The 13,135-nt window shown below is 50.5% G+C and overlaps 2 protein-coding genes across 5 annotated transcripts; both read left to right on the forward strand.

Moving 5' to 3' along the window:
• Window positions 1-1,592: 1,592 nt before the first annotated feature.
• Window positions 1,593-3,268, forward strand: LOC117838838 (uncharacterized). Its single transcript, XM_034719015.2, has 2 exons — window positions 1,593-2,148; window positions 2,306-3,268. The coding sequence occupies exons 1-2, from the start codon at window positions 1,777-1,779 to the stop codon at window positions 3,035-3,037; spliced, it is 1,104 nt and encodes a 367-aa protein (XP_034574906.1). The 5' UTR covers window positions 1,593-1,776; the 3' UTR covers window positions 3,038-3,268.
• Window positions 3,269-5,369: 2,101 nt separating this feature from the next.
• On the forward strand, window positions 5,370-12,237 carry LOC117838837 (uncharacterized). 4 transcript variants are annotated; one of them, XM_034719012.2, is made up of 10 exons: window positions 5,370-5,561; window positions 5,671-5,706; window positions 5,795-5,836; window positions 5,941-5,982; window positions 6,085-6,169; window positions 6,856-6,926; window positions 7,286-7,358; window positions 8,890-9,468; window positions 10,729-10,830; window positions 11,103-12,237. In XM_034719012.2, the coding sequence occupies exons 7-10, from the start codon at window positions 7,308-7,310 to the stop codon at window positions 12,051-12,053; spliced, it is 1,683 nt and encodes a 560-aa protein (XP_034574903.1). In that variant the 5' UTR covers window positions 5,370-5,561; window positions 5,671-5,706; window positions 5,795-5,836; window positions 5,941-5,982; window positions 6,085-6,169; window positions 6,856-6,926; window positions 7,286-7,307; the 3' UTR covers window positions 12,054-12,237. The 4 variants fall into 4 exon arrangements, with proteins under 4 accessions (XP_034574903.1, XP_034574905.1, XP_034574904.1 ...); XM_034719014.2 differs by having other exon boundaries at window positions 5,953-5,982; XM_034719013.2 differs by having other exon boundaries at window positions 5,953-5,982; window positions 6,088-6,169.
• The last annotated feature ends 898 nt before the right edge of the window (window positions 12,238-13,135 follow it).

Below are 13,135 nucleotides of genomic sequence, written 5' to 3' on the forward strand. Positions count from 1 at the left end.
TTGCCGCAGTACTGGCTACGTGATGCACATATGCGCGGAAGCTTTCTTTTCAACCTGCAGCAAGCTAGTAGCAAGCAGGCAGCTGGCTGCCCCACCCGGGTTTAATTGGGCAAACTGTGTTACAGCCAGTAATAATCAATGAGCCTAATCAATTCACCGTACGAGAGAACGTACCACACGCCCGGGCAGTACGACCCGGCACCGGTGATCGGTCGTTAACCGAAAGGCTGCAGCACAGCCAACAAAGCTCGATCGAAAATTTAGTGTAGCAGCGGTGCGGATGCTCCTGTTGCTAGCCGCGCGCGAGTTATGAGCGCTGCACTTATCGGAGCCAAGCAGCGTGTGATGGGGCGGGAAGGCTCGCCTTTACGCTAGTTGCCATTGCCTGCCCGCCCCTGCGTCGACGACGTACACACGGCGGCCGCGCGACGGCCTTGATGGCACATGCGGAGTCGCCGCATACCGAAGCGAAGCATGCCAGTTTTCAAAAAAAAAAAACAAAGAAGAAGCGAAGCATGCACGCAGCAGGCGGCCGCAGCTGGCCGTGGCCGGGGAGATCAGTAATTGGCCCTCTGCTCCCGCCCCGGATAAAGAAAGATTCCTCGGGGGGTCCGGCGCGGCGAGCCCGGCCTCCCCTCCCAAATCCGTCGAAACGAGAGCAGCGCGCGGCCGGCGGGGGCTACGTGCGGAGGCAGGCCATCCAACGGCCGGGGGAGGCTTTATTGCATGCCGAGACCGGCAAAGACGAGCGGCCGAGGCGGCGAAGGCGCCAATCAATCGAGCCCGCGCCGGCCTCCGGAAACGGCAGACACTTCCGTCGAATGGAGGGCCGGGGACGGCGGAGGGCAGGGGAAATTGGCCGGTTAACCATTCTCGGTGCGTGGCAGACTTTTCGCCCCCTGCCCTGCCTGCTGCCTACGAACGCCCCTGCGGGGTGAGCAGCATTGATTTCCGCCAGGATGCTTCGGCATCCACTTCCATGGACACTTGCACAGGCTACAGCTCATGGAGTCACGTGGTCGTGTGCATGCATTACGGTTAAAGTAACAGGATTCTTTCTTCTCCCCCTCATCTCTCTCCGTCTCTCTCTTCAAAAGAAAAATACCGAGACTGCTGCTACCAGTACAACAGCCAGTAGCTAACGGAATTATGCTAGCTAAGAGGGGGAGAGAGAGGGGAAGGGAGGGAGACGAGTGGTGGTGGAGCATATGAATGTGGGTGGGCAGAGAGAGAGGATGGATGCAGTGCATGGGATGGGGCACGTTGGGGCCTGCTGCCGTGCTGGGCTGCAGCTTCCTCTCCCTCTGCACACTAATTCTATACTCCCCCTAATCGCACCTCCCTAATGCTATCTTATGCACAGCTTTTGTCAAACATGGTTTTGTGCACACACATGCACTTGGGCCACTAGCTAGCTCCCCCCCGCCCCCACCCCCACCCACACACACCGGCTCTATATTAATTACTTCGCAACAACCCCTTGCTCTGTTACTGGTGATCGAGTGACTGGAGCGCTCCAAAGCCCAGCACTATTTCTTCTCCCCTCCTCACACCCCCTCCCCCTCTCATCACGCCATTCCATCCCCTCCGCTACCCCCCCCCCCCCCCCCCCCCCCCCCCCCTCGCACGCACTCACTCTCGTCACTCCTCCTAGTAAGGCTACAGCTACTAGCTCGTACTAGAACGAGCAGCGTCACTCTTGCTCGTCTCAAGGAACTGCCCGGTGCCAATTAAGTACCACGCCGTACGGTTAGCTCTTAGCTCTAGTGTCCCGCGATGGCATCGGAGTGGGAAATGGCCATGGGAGTGGAGCTCGGCATGGGGATGGGCACGTACCACGGCCACCACAACGCCTCCAGCATCACCACCGCGCCGATGAGCAGCCACCACAGCGGTGGCGCCAGCTACTCCACGGCGCACCACCACCATTACTACGGGATGCCGCCCATGGGCGACGCCATGCGCGTCGACGAACTCCTCGACCTCTCCACCGGCGCCGGCGCCCACGACTTCTTCCCCACCGCCGCGGGGGCCGCGGCTGCTGACAACGGGCATCACTCGGGAGCTATGGGTGAGCCGTCGCCCACCGCCAACTCGTCGGATCACCAGACGTCGCTCCTCTCCTTCGCCGACGAGTTCTACATACCCGTAAGCACCAAACGACGATCGCACAACTGCCGTGCATCTAATATGTCACTAGCTAGCTATATGAATGTCGTGTGTCTAGCTTAGTTATCTACTTTAATTAGAGAGAGGTTCTCAGGTATGAGATCGCTGAACAATTCCGATATGCATGATGATGCAGAGCGAGGAAGCTGCGGAGCTGGAGTGGCTATCCAAGTTCGTGGACGACTCCTACTCCGACATGCCGAATTACTCCTCGCATGCCGCAATGGCGGCGGCCGCTGCTGCTAACGCGGCCGGCAACGGTGGTGGCAACTCGGGTGGTCAGGACAGCTGCGTCACGGCCGCGCCCGGCCGCGGCGCGCGTAGCAAGCGTTCCCGCGCGACCGCCGCGGCTGCCGCGGCGTGGCACTCCCTCGTGCCGCGCCCGCCATCGCAGTCGTCGCCATCATCGTCCTGCTCGTCCTCGGACTTCCCGTCGTCGAACAAGCCGGGGCGGCCGAATGGCGCCAACGGCAGCCGCGGCAAGAAGAGCCCGGGCCCCGGGGGGGCCGCGGGGGCGGAGGTGGGCATGGAGGGCGGCGTGCGGCGGTGCACGCACTGCGCGTCGGAGAAGACGCCGCAGTGGCGGACCGGGCCCCTGGGCCCCAAGACCCTGTGCAACGCGTGCGGCGTGCGGTTCAAGTCCGGGCGCCTCATGCCGGAGTACAGGCCGGCGGCCAGCCCCACGTTCGTGCTGACGCAGCACTCCAACTCGCACCGCAAGGTGATGGAGCTGCGCCGCCAGAAGGAGCTGATCCTCATCCGCGGCAGCCACCGCGACGCGGCCGCGGCCGCCGCGGCTGCCTCGGCGGCCGCAGGATCCGCCGGGCCGAGGCCGGAGCTCATGTTCCGCGACTACGGCGTGTGTTAATAGCTAGCCGGCGGAGGAGGCCCGGGAGCTGGCCGTGCATTGCATGCATGGAGCACTTTAGATCCTTTTGCGAATGAAATTCTGCCGTTTCTTCTTTTCTTTCTTCGATCGCCATGCGTATTCCAGATATTTTCCGTTCTCTTTCTTCTGTTAATTATTAAATTGTTGGTACCTACTACTACCTCCCTGCTTCTAAGTTCTATGAGAGATCAATGAATTCTGTTGGTATAATTGTGGTTGTTTTGTGAGCAATCATGCACCTAAAACGTCATGTATCGAGTACACGAATGGTCCTGATTGTGATTTAGCAGGCATATTAGTTATGGCACGCATTCCATCCGTACTGCTCCGCTGGTAGGTATGCGTGGAACGTGAGCGCGCGAGTGCCATGCATCTTCTTAAGTGAATGACAGACATATCTCCTCGACAATTTTCAAAGAAACGAACGAAACTTATACGTCGTCGTCGTTCACTTTTTCTGTTAGTTTTGGGTGGGATTTTTTCCTCTTTACCTAGTTACCTGCATCGGAGTACATTGCTCATTGGGTTGCGACAGCTTTCCTCGTGGTTATTACTCCTACTCCATGCTTCTTTTTTCCTCACCGGTAGGTCAAGCTTTTCAATTCAATGGAGGAAAAGAGAGGAGGCGGGGTGAGAGCCGGGAATGGTGGGTGGGCCAGCACGTGACTTGGCCCTATCGCGGCCTTTTTGGCAGGGGAAAGAGTGGGCGATGCTCCGGTCACGTGACAGTGCCCCCCCCCCCCCCCCCTTATCATCATCATCGATCTTTCCTTCTCTCCTCACTTATTAGCATCATGCAATCGTCTTTCTCCCCCAACTTTTCTCGGCGTTTGTTTTCTCCGTGGGGCTGCGCAAAAGGCAGGGCGAGTAAAGCGGGCTTGGGGCCGAGCTCCTTGTGGCCATGGAGTGTGTGGGCATGCGACCTCTGCCGACTTCCATGTGGCCGTGGTCTCCGGGGTGCCCGTATATTGTGCCGCGTTTGATTGGCTGCGTACTGCCCGTACTAAACAATCACGTTCCGTTTGCTCGCAAAGTCGTAGCTATACACTTCTTTTATGCCCAGTGTGTATGTACATGACCCGGCCTAACACACCAAATACTAGTGGCTAAGTAGCAAAGCATGGAGAATTAAATAGCAAACCACAGGTAAAATCTGAAATCTCATATGGCAAGTGTTCTTTCTATTTATCAATGGGTGACTTGAATGCTCTAAACAAGAAGTAGTGATTTCACACGATCCAACCGCGGTTGCCATTGAGATCCTTGAGAGAGAGAGAGAGAGGAGTTCCGCATTGAGAGATGGATGCATCCAATCCGTGGCCGTGTTACAACTTAAGGAAAGCATGGGCGACACTTTCCTTGTTGATCCTAAAGTAGCCGCAGCCCTTAGCTTGACGTGACAGATGTGCCCCATCCGCCAGGAACTCTGATGGTCTGCCGGTGAAATGACCCAACGTGCAGCACGAAGGAACATCGGCGAGCACGTCCAGCGCATGCGAACCGGTCGAACACGAGGTCCTGCTGGAGCTGGACTTGCACGGAGACGGAGACGACGAGGAGAGGGCTCGGCTGATACGACCCGAGTAGTTATCTCGGCTGTCACGCTGCGCAGCAGCTGCTCGATTTGACACTTGCCCATGCAGGCACAGCCACTTGCCAGGAACGCGTGCAGGGAAGACACTTGTCCTGGTCGGCTCTGCCAGCACGCCCTTGGTTTCTCGTCGCGCCGACGTTGAAGTGCGGGCGGCGTCGCGCCAGCCTCTGCCCGCGCTCGATTGGCTTGCGCTCGCTGCCACTTGCCCGCTGCAGTCAGCAGTCTGCAGTGGACGGCGAGGTGGCTTGTGCTGAGTGCTCGATCGATACGAGGACAATGGGACTTCAAACAAACAGTCTGTTAGCTTCAACTTATTTAGCCGGCTTATCAGTTACTAAATAGTGTTTTTCTCTCGTAACAAATCAGTTGTTTCAACTTTTCAGCCGGCTTATAAGCTAAAGCAAATATGCCCAAAAACTAACCTGGGCCGAAACGAGGCAAAGCACTACGAAGGAGTGAGTGAACCCATTTGTTATATATAGTCCACGAGGTCCGCAACCTCCAGTTTGCAAATTATTATTGCCATTATTATTTGGTAAAGACTATATACTGCGGCCGGCCGTCTTTTTGTTGGTCGGAACGGCCGGTTTGATCCACCGTCCGCCCAGCATCCAACAGCTGCCAGAAACCACAGCCGCGTGCGTCGGTGCGATTCCAGCGCGTCGGTCCAATTCCCAGCCGGGGCCCACTAGTCATACTAATCGAGCGAAACTGTTCAAATCTCCGGCCGCGCGCCTGTTCGTCTCTTTCGCCCTCTCATTTCCACCGCTCCCCTCTCTCTCTAGGGTTTCTCTCTCTCCTCTCCTCCCGGCGATTTCTCCACCGCATCTTCGGATCACCTCGGATCCATCTATCAGCGGCGGCGGAACTCCAGATCGAAGACATTGAAGCGATGGAGCGCGCTCGGTGGTGTGTTGTTCATCGAATCCCCATCTATTTTCATTCATTTTTTCGCCCAATTTCCTCTGATTTTGTTCGCAATGTGTTTTCCGCATGGGGCTCTCGTGGTGGGGGGTAGGCCAGCGTGAGACCGAGCGCGCACGGATCCAAGGAGGTGAGGGTTGTTCGTTTAATAGGGGTCGATCATTTTTGGTTTGGGGGGGGGGGGGGTTGATCGATTTTTTCACCTGTTGTCTACGCAGGTTTTCGGCGGATTGGAGAGCGCAAGCCTATCGCGCACGGAGGTGAGGTTTCGTTCGTTGAATCCCCGTCGGGTTTCCATTCATTTTTTGGTTGGGGGGGCTTTTGATTTTTTTCGCCTGATTTCTCTCTTATTATTTTTGCGCAGTTGTTTCTGCAGATTGGGGAGCGTGAGGCCCAGCGCACGGAGGTGAGGTGTTTTTGTTCGAATCACCCATCGATAACTTAGTCACTAGTCCCCCTACATATCTCGTCTTAGGCTGAGGTGTTTTTGACATCCATTTTTGCGCAGCAGTTTGCAGTGGCTAATCGACCGTCAGACCGCTGCGGTGGAGGAAGATCAGAGAGGAGGGGGTGTTTTGGGGGTTCACACAAAGGTATGCATCAACTGTTTTTTTACTACCTTTTTCAAGCCATACTTGATTCAGTATTATTGATGGGCGATATGTATGGTGTGTGCGAGATTTTAATGTCGCACATTCGTTTGTTCATAATGAACATATATGTTATTTTTTCTGAAACATGATTCTTAGTACTTTCGACAATCTTTTGTGTGTCATTTCTCAATAATTCAGCAACAGCATAGGCTATGATGAAGCAATTTAGGTCCTACAATGAAGCATTGTAGGCCACAGAATATAGAAATTTAGCATCCCAGGTTAAGCAAGTTTGTAGTATGATTTATAAATTAAGAATTTTATAGCTTATCATTTCTGTTTGCATAATTTTAGCATCCCTGGTTAAGCTTTTCATTTTGCTATAGGCATCATAGCCTAGAGGGCACTAGAATTCAATTCATGCAGCAGCAACAGCATCTGAATTCAATTCTGTGTGTTTTCTCTCTTTTTTTCTGGAATGTGCACCCAAACAACTAAGGGGGATCTGAATGCTCTGTGCCTTTTTTCTTTTTCTAAATATTCTAAATGCTACAAGTGCTGTTTCTTGTTCATGTATTTTTTTCAACAAAATTTTTAATGTGGCTTTCTAGATTCCCAATCAGGGCCCTTTTTTTTGAGTTTTACTTTTGTGCTCACTTTTATTTTCACCTCGGTTTCTGTGGCAGGCTGGGGAGCAGGATCTTCAAATATAGAGAAGCAAGTTTGTGGAAGTAGAGGAATAAAACACAATACGAAGGTCAGTTTTTTTTTCTCTATCAGTTATGCAGTAACAATAACCATGCATTGCTACTTAATGACAAACACGTTTAGGATTAGTGGTCAAACATTTTTTTCCCTCCAGGGGGTGCTGATTCTGCATAAGTCTTTACTTGGGCCGTAAAAATCCAGCGGAGTTGGTATGTGGTATGTGGGAGCAATCCTGGATACCCTGTAATCCCCGGTGTGGTGGCCCCCCTGATGCATGCAAATCAGCACCTTCTGATTATTTTTTCCATACCATTTTTTGTCACACCAGAATAACTCAGCACCTACTGATTATATTTTTGTTTTTTAAAATTTTGTTTTCATTTGGAAATGTTCCTGTATCAAATCAAGATGGAAGCAATCAGTTCATACAATGCCTAGAGTACAAAGAGAGAGACCAGCACGTGCAGTAGCGAACAATGCGGTATGGCCCTCAAATTTGTTTAAGCTCTTGTTTTTTGGAACTTCTATCTAGTCTTTTTATCCCCAAAGTTTTTATCCAGTTTCTTCAGTACTTTTTGAAACTGAGTTAGGGCCTGTTTGGCTCCAACCTGTTAAAGTTTAACACCCATCACATCGGATGTTTGGATGCTAATTAGAAGTATTAAATATAGACTAATTACAAAACTAATTGCACAGTTCGAGTGTAATTCGCGAGACTATCATCTATTAAGCCTAATTAGTCCATGATTTGACAATGTGGTGCTAAAGTAACCATTTGCTAATGGTGGATTAATTAGGCTTAATAGATTCGTCTCGCGAATTAGCACAGGGTTCTGCAATTAATTTTATAATTAGCTCATATTTAGTTCTCCTAATTAGCATCCGAACATCCGATGTGACACTGTTAAAGTTTAGCACCTCATATCCAAACACCCCCTTAGTTTGATGAGATACATATTCCAACCCCATTAGTCAATGATTTGGACAGAAAACTAACAAATATATGCTTCTTAATTAGGCAACAACATGTTACTAATAAGGCAATAATATAGTTAAGATTATGCAATTATATGGTTCATAAATAGGCAAAATGTAATACTTTAATTAGCCAATATAAAATACCTATATACATGGTTAACATTTTTATTGTTTTAGCTTTCTTTTATAAAACACTTGATATTGTTCCAATACTGTAGTCCTTCTACCTTTTATTCTGGTGAAATCTGTTCTCTATCCTACTGTTAGGTTGTATGTGCTTTTGATGTGATGCCTCTATGTTCTCTGTATGTTAACTACCTGAAAGTTTTCTAATTGGCATGTTAATTTTAATTGGTGTGTTCTCTGTTCTATATGTGAAAACTGTATACTTGCTTTTTGAGGGTACCTGCCCCATCATCCAAGGGTTGTGTTCTGCTGTCCATGTTCGCTGTCCGTGTTGGTATAAGTTGCTCATTTTAACTGCTTGATACTTAAGTTATTGGCAATAAAAATAGTTATATACATGCTGAACATTTTTTATTTTTAGAATTCATGTTCATATCTTCAGATCAAATCATTGATTTTATGGTGATTACAGATTTCAGACTTCATAATGCAATACATCAGCTAGTAGTTTATTTTTTTGGGTGTGTGGCTGGGGTATGAAGCATTTCAGTTCTCCCTTTTTTCAATCAGTTAGTTCTGTGCCAATTATTTGGGTGCAATTTTAGGTGGCAAGTTCAGTAATCATATGGTTCTTTTTTAGTTCTGAACTCTGACTCATCAGTGTAGTTCATCAAATGGGTTCAGTATGCTATTATTTTTGTGTGTAAATAACATGAACAAGGAATTCTATCCCTGAAGTGGCATTTTTTTTGTTAAGCTTTTGTGCGTGTTCATTTTAGTGTCTGATTTTGGCATAAACAGTATTAATGTCAAATGTGAAAATACGTACAAATATGTATAATATTTATCATTTTACCTACACCTTTTTTTCCCCAAACCTGATCGCGCTCTCCATTGTATGTTTTTAGGCCCCAAGACACAGGGCAACACCTTCCAGACTGGTTAAGTTATACAAGCACCTGGCTGTTGACCAGCGCAAGGCTATAGAAGATGTGAAATTTGGTGGGTTACTGAAGATTGCATGCTCACAAATACCTTCAGATTTCGCAAATTGGATCATGGTGCAATGTTTCGATCATGAAACATCGCAACTCATTTTGCCTGGAAGGGGGAGGATCTCATTGACAGCAGGGGCTGTAGCTGAAAAATTTGGTTTGCCAAACAGGGGTGATCCAGTGAAGTATGAACTTGATGTTGATGCCATCAATTTCATTCATGAGAAGTATGGCATTGTCCGGGGGACAGCACCCAAGATTGAAACAATTGTTCAAAGGGTCAAGGCAAACAAGGAGGCAGATGAAGATTTTCTGAGGTCATGGCTGATGCTTGCTGTATCAACATTTTTGTGCCAATCGACTGGCTTGGGAATCAGCCCCAGATGCTACCCATCTATAATCGACCTATCAAGCGTGAAGAAATTGAACTGGGCACAGTTTGTTGTCGACCAATTGAAGGATGCCACTTCCAAATTTGATAAAAAGAATTCTGTGAGGGGTTGCGTTCTCCTAAGCACTTTTTTGACCACTTCTCTAGTACCCCTATATTATTTTTTCTGTCTTCTCATGATTCTTGTTTTTTTTCCACCACATATACTATGGGGGGTGTTTGGCGTGGCTCCACTCCAGAACTCCAGCAACTCCACTAAGAAATCCAGCCAAACACCTCAACTCCAAAATTCCATGGAGCAGCCAACTTCATGGAGCTGTAGTGCAAATGGAACTGGAGTTTTGGAGCACCTTTTTCTGCTCCAAAACAACCTCTTTTGAACCTCCTCGTGGAGTTGGTGGGTAATTACCCACCAATACCACTAGTTACATAAAAAAAACGTTTCGTTCCGTTCCTCCCGAGCTCCAACCCGTGACTATTTCCCCACCCCCGTCGCCTCCCTGCCGCTCGTTGTCGCCCCGCCTGTTGTCTCCCCGCCGCCGTCGTCGAGCCCCGCCTGCCGCTCGTCGCCGTCCCGCCCCTGTCGCCGTGCCGCCCCGCCCCCGTCGCCTGTCGTCGTGCCGCTCGTCGCCCGCGGCCGCCCCGTCCCCGCCGCTCGTGGCCGTTCCGCCCCCATCGCCGCCCCGACCCTGTGGGAGCTTGACGTGGACAACACCGAGCAGAATGTGGCAGGAGAAGATGGGAGAAGAAGATGGGATAGAGAAGATGACAAGTGGGGGTCTGAATTGGGGGTAACAATGGCAATCTACACTGAAATCGATCTTTTTTGAAATTGATCTTTTTTGGAGTTGAGAGCATCCATCTAGCCAAACACCCCATTTTTATTCTGGAGTTCTAGAGTGGAGCTGGCTCCACCTGAAGTTCAGGAGTGGAGCAGCTCTGCTTGGAGTTGGAGCCATGCCAAACGGGATCTATATGCAGATTCTTTAGATAGTGGCAGGCTGCAGATCCCTACTACAAAACCCAGGGTAGCAGCGTGGACAAACAAGCTTTTGCATGAGGTCATCAGGCTAGACACCAATCACGATGGTTCATTCGGTGATAATTGTTTTTTGATTTGTCTGTTCATCAACCACTTAGTTAGTTTGCTTTTTCTAAAAAATAAACTACCTTTTGAACTGAGATAGTTTTGCTTTTCTAAAAATGAACAACTACTTTTTCTGAACTGAGTTTAAATTTCTGAACTGAGTTAGTTTACTTTTCTTAACTGAGTTAGATATTTTTTCTAGAAGCTTTCTGGATGAGGTTCATTTTCTGAACTTTTTCACTCTGTCCTAACACGCTCTCCAATGAATTTGTAGCTCAAACCGTCAGCCAATACAACTGTTCAGAACTCACTCTTCACAGTGGACGACGTACATCAATTTGTATCGTCAAAGGCTCTCAGAGGAATGGCAGATCAGGTATGTTATTATCAACCCCCTACTTTTATTAGTGTTGCATCTTTCCTTTTTGTTTCTTCCTTTTTATTAGGCAGTTTACACCATTCAATTAATAAATCTAGCACACCGTTAACAGTAAATTAGCTTGCTGCACATAGCAAATATAGCCCCTGGTCACCACATATATATTCTTTCTCAATTTTTTTGCAGCAGCATTTGCCCTTTTCTATGTTTTTTTTAACCCACCACGCATGCTGACTTTATATTTTCTTTTTTTTGACAACTTCATGCAGAACAAGAGGAAGCTATGTGATGCTGTAGGCAAAGTCCTAAGCGGCGTCACGGAATTGCTAAGCACATTTGTCCAGAAAGTGGGAAGCATGGAATTTTCAACACAAGACGCGGCTGGGCCAAGTCAGAGAAGATCCAAGAGGAACAGGACCACACCCCCCTTCCCCAATCATGACATCCCGGACGATGAGGAATTAGACTCTGATTATGAAGAAGAGTTAGAAGATGAAGAAGAGGAAGAAGATAATGGAGAAGAAGAACCAGGAGAAGAAGAAGAAGATTTTGGAGAGGAAGAAGAAACATACAACAGTGACGATGATGCCCAAGTCCCGCCCGATGAAGATGACTCGGAGATGGAAGACGTGCATGATGCTGGGGATGGGCTGCCATCACAAGGAGGGCCAATGTCTGGAAATGAAGAAAGGGAGAGAAGGTCAAAGATGGTTTTCGACGACCGCAGTGGGCTGCACCCTATTGCAGAGGGCAATGAGGAAGTGGACAAAGATGAGCAGGGCACCCTGCCAGGCAGGGTGCATGAACAAGCACCTGCTAGCAATATACATCAAGAGGAAGCGGACGATGAAGACGATGTTCCATTGATCATAAGGCTGAGGAAAATAAAGGAAACTGCAAATCAAGGCAGCAAAGAGCAACAACCCGAATTTGATCTTGATGTCGTGCTTCTAGAAGTGGTGCCACCTCAGCCAGCAAAGATATGCACCTTGGAGGACAGAAACGGGAGGTTAAGGTTGCTGGATAAGTCTAGCTGCTGGTTGTCTTGCTGCTGGTCTTCAAGGACCAGCTGCTGTACTGGTCCTGCTGGTCTTCAAGGACCAGCTGCTGTACTAGGTCTTGTGCTGCTGGTCCTTGTGGGACTGCAGCTGTTTTTGACTGAAGGACAGTGGGGCTGCAGCATATGCTTGCTGCAGCACCACTTTGTTGACTACTTTTAGGGTAGGACAGTCCTAGGCATCTTAGACTAGATAGAACAACATCAAAGGACAGCATCAAAGGCATCTTAGACTAGCATATGCCTTGATGCTTGGCTGGTTGGCTGCTAGGCTAGCTATAAATATGTATCCCCAACCCTTGGTTGGACATGTTATTGTGGAAAGAAAACCCAGAAAATTGCCCCAACTCTTCCTAGTGCCATCCTCTCGATGAGAGTAACAGTTCAGATCCTAACAACTAGTATCAGAGCCGTACTATCCTGTAGCTTGAACATCTCCTGCTCCCATCCCTCCCTAGCCACCCTTCGTCCCCAGCCGGTAGCAGAAACACCGGCTGTCCCTGCTCACTCCTCCCCCTCTACGCAGACGAGTGGCAGCTCGTCGGAAGCAGCCTCTTCCCCACGCAGCCCCCCGGTGGCACGCTATGTCCGCAGGACAATCTTAGCACTCGGTCGCCTCGAGCGCGCGACGTTGGCAGGAGGCCGAGCTCACTGCGGCAGAAGAGCGCACCCGAGTGGCGGCAGAGACCGCTGCGGCGGCGGCAAGGGCGTCAAGGCTGGCGGCGGCGGAGCTGGCTGTAGCGAGGACGGAAGCGGAAGCGGCGGCGACGGCAGATGCCGCATGTGCGGCGGCAGCGGAGCTCGAGACTCTACGTGGCGGTAGCATCAGCAGCGCTACCTCTGCCGATGGTGGTACCGACGTAGAGCTCGTGCTAGCAAGGGAGGCCGGCGCAGGAACGGCCGGCGCAGGAACGGCCGGCGCAGTGGGCAGCTGTGCACCCCCGCGGGCGCGGCGACGGCAGCCCAGACCGGCGTGCATGCACCGGCGGCGCTCCTGGCGGGGGCGCGCGCGACGACCGTGTTCCTGGCGGACATGGTGACCGCGACTCCCAGGGTGACCCGCATATCGACCTCGCATTGGAGGTCCAGCGATTGCGGGAGAGGGCTGCCCAGCTGGAGGCAGAGATGGAGTTCGATCGGCGGTGTGGCGGCCGGGTCGACGGAGAGCGCGGCCCTGTCAGGCAGCGCGGCTCTCCCTTCCCGGAGGGCCGTCATGGTCGCCACGGGGCCCATGCTTTTGTTAGG

Source organism: Setaria viridis, chromosome 9 (assembly GCF_005286985.2).
Source record: "Setaria viridis chromosome 9, Setaria_viridis_v4.0, whole genome shotgun sequence".
In the NCBI taxonomy this organism is placed as follows: Eukaryota; Viridiplantae; Streptophyta; class Magnoliopsida; order Poales; family Poaceae; genus Setaria; species Setaria viridis.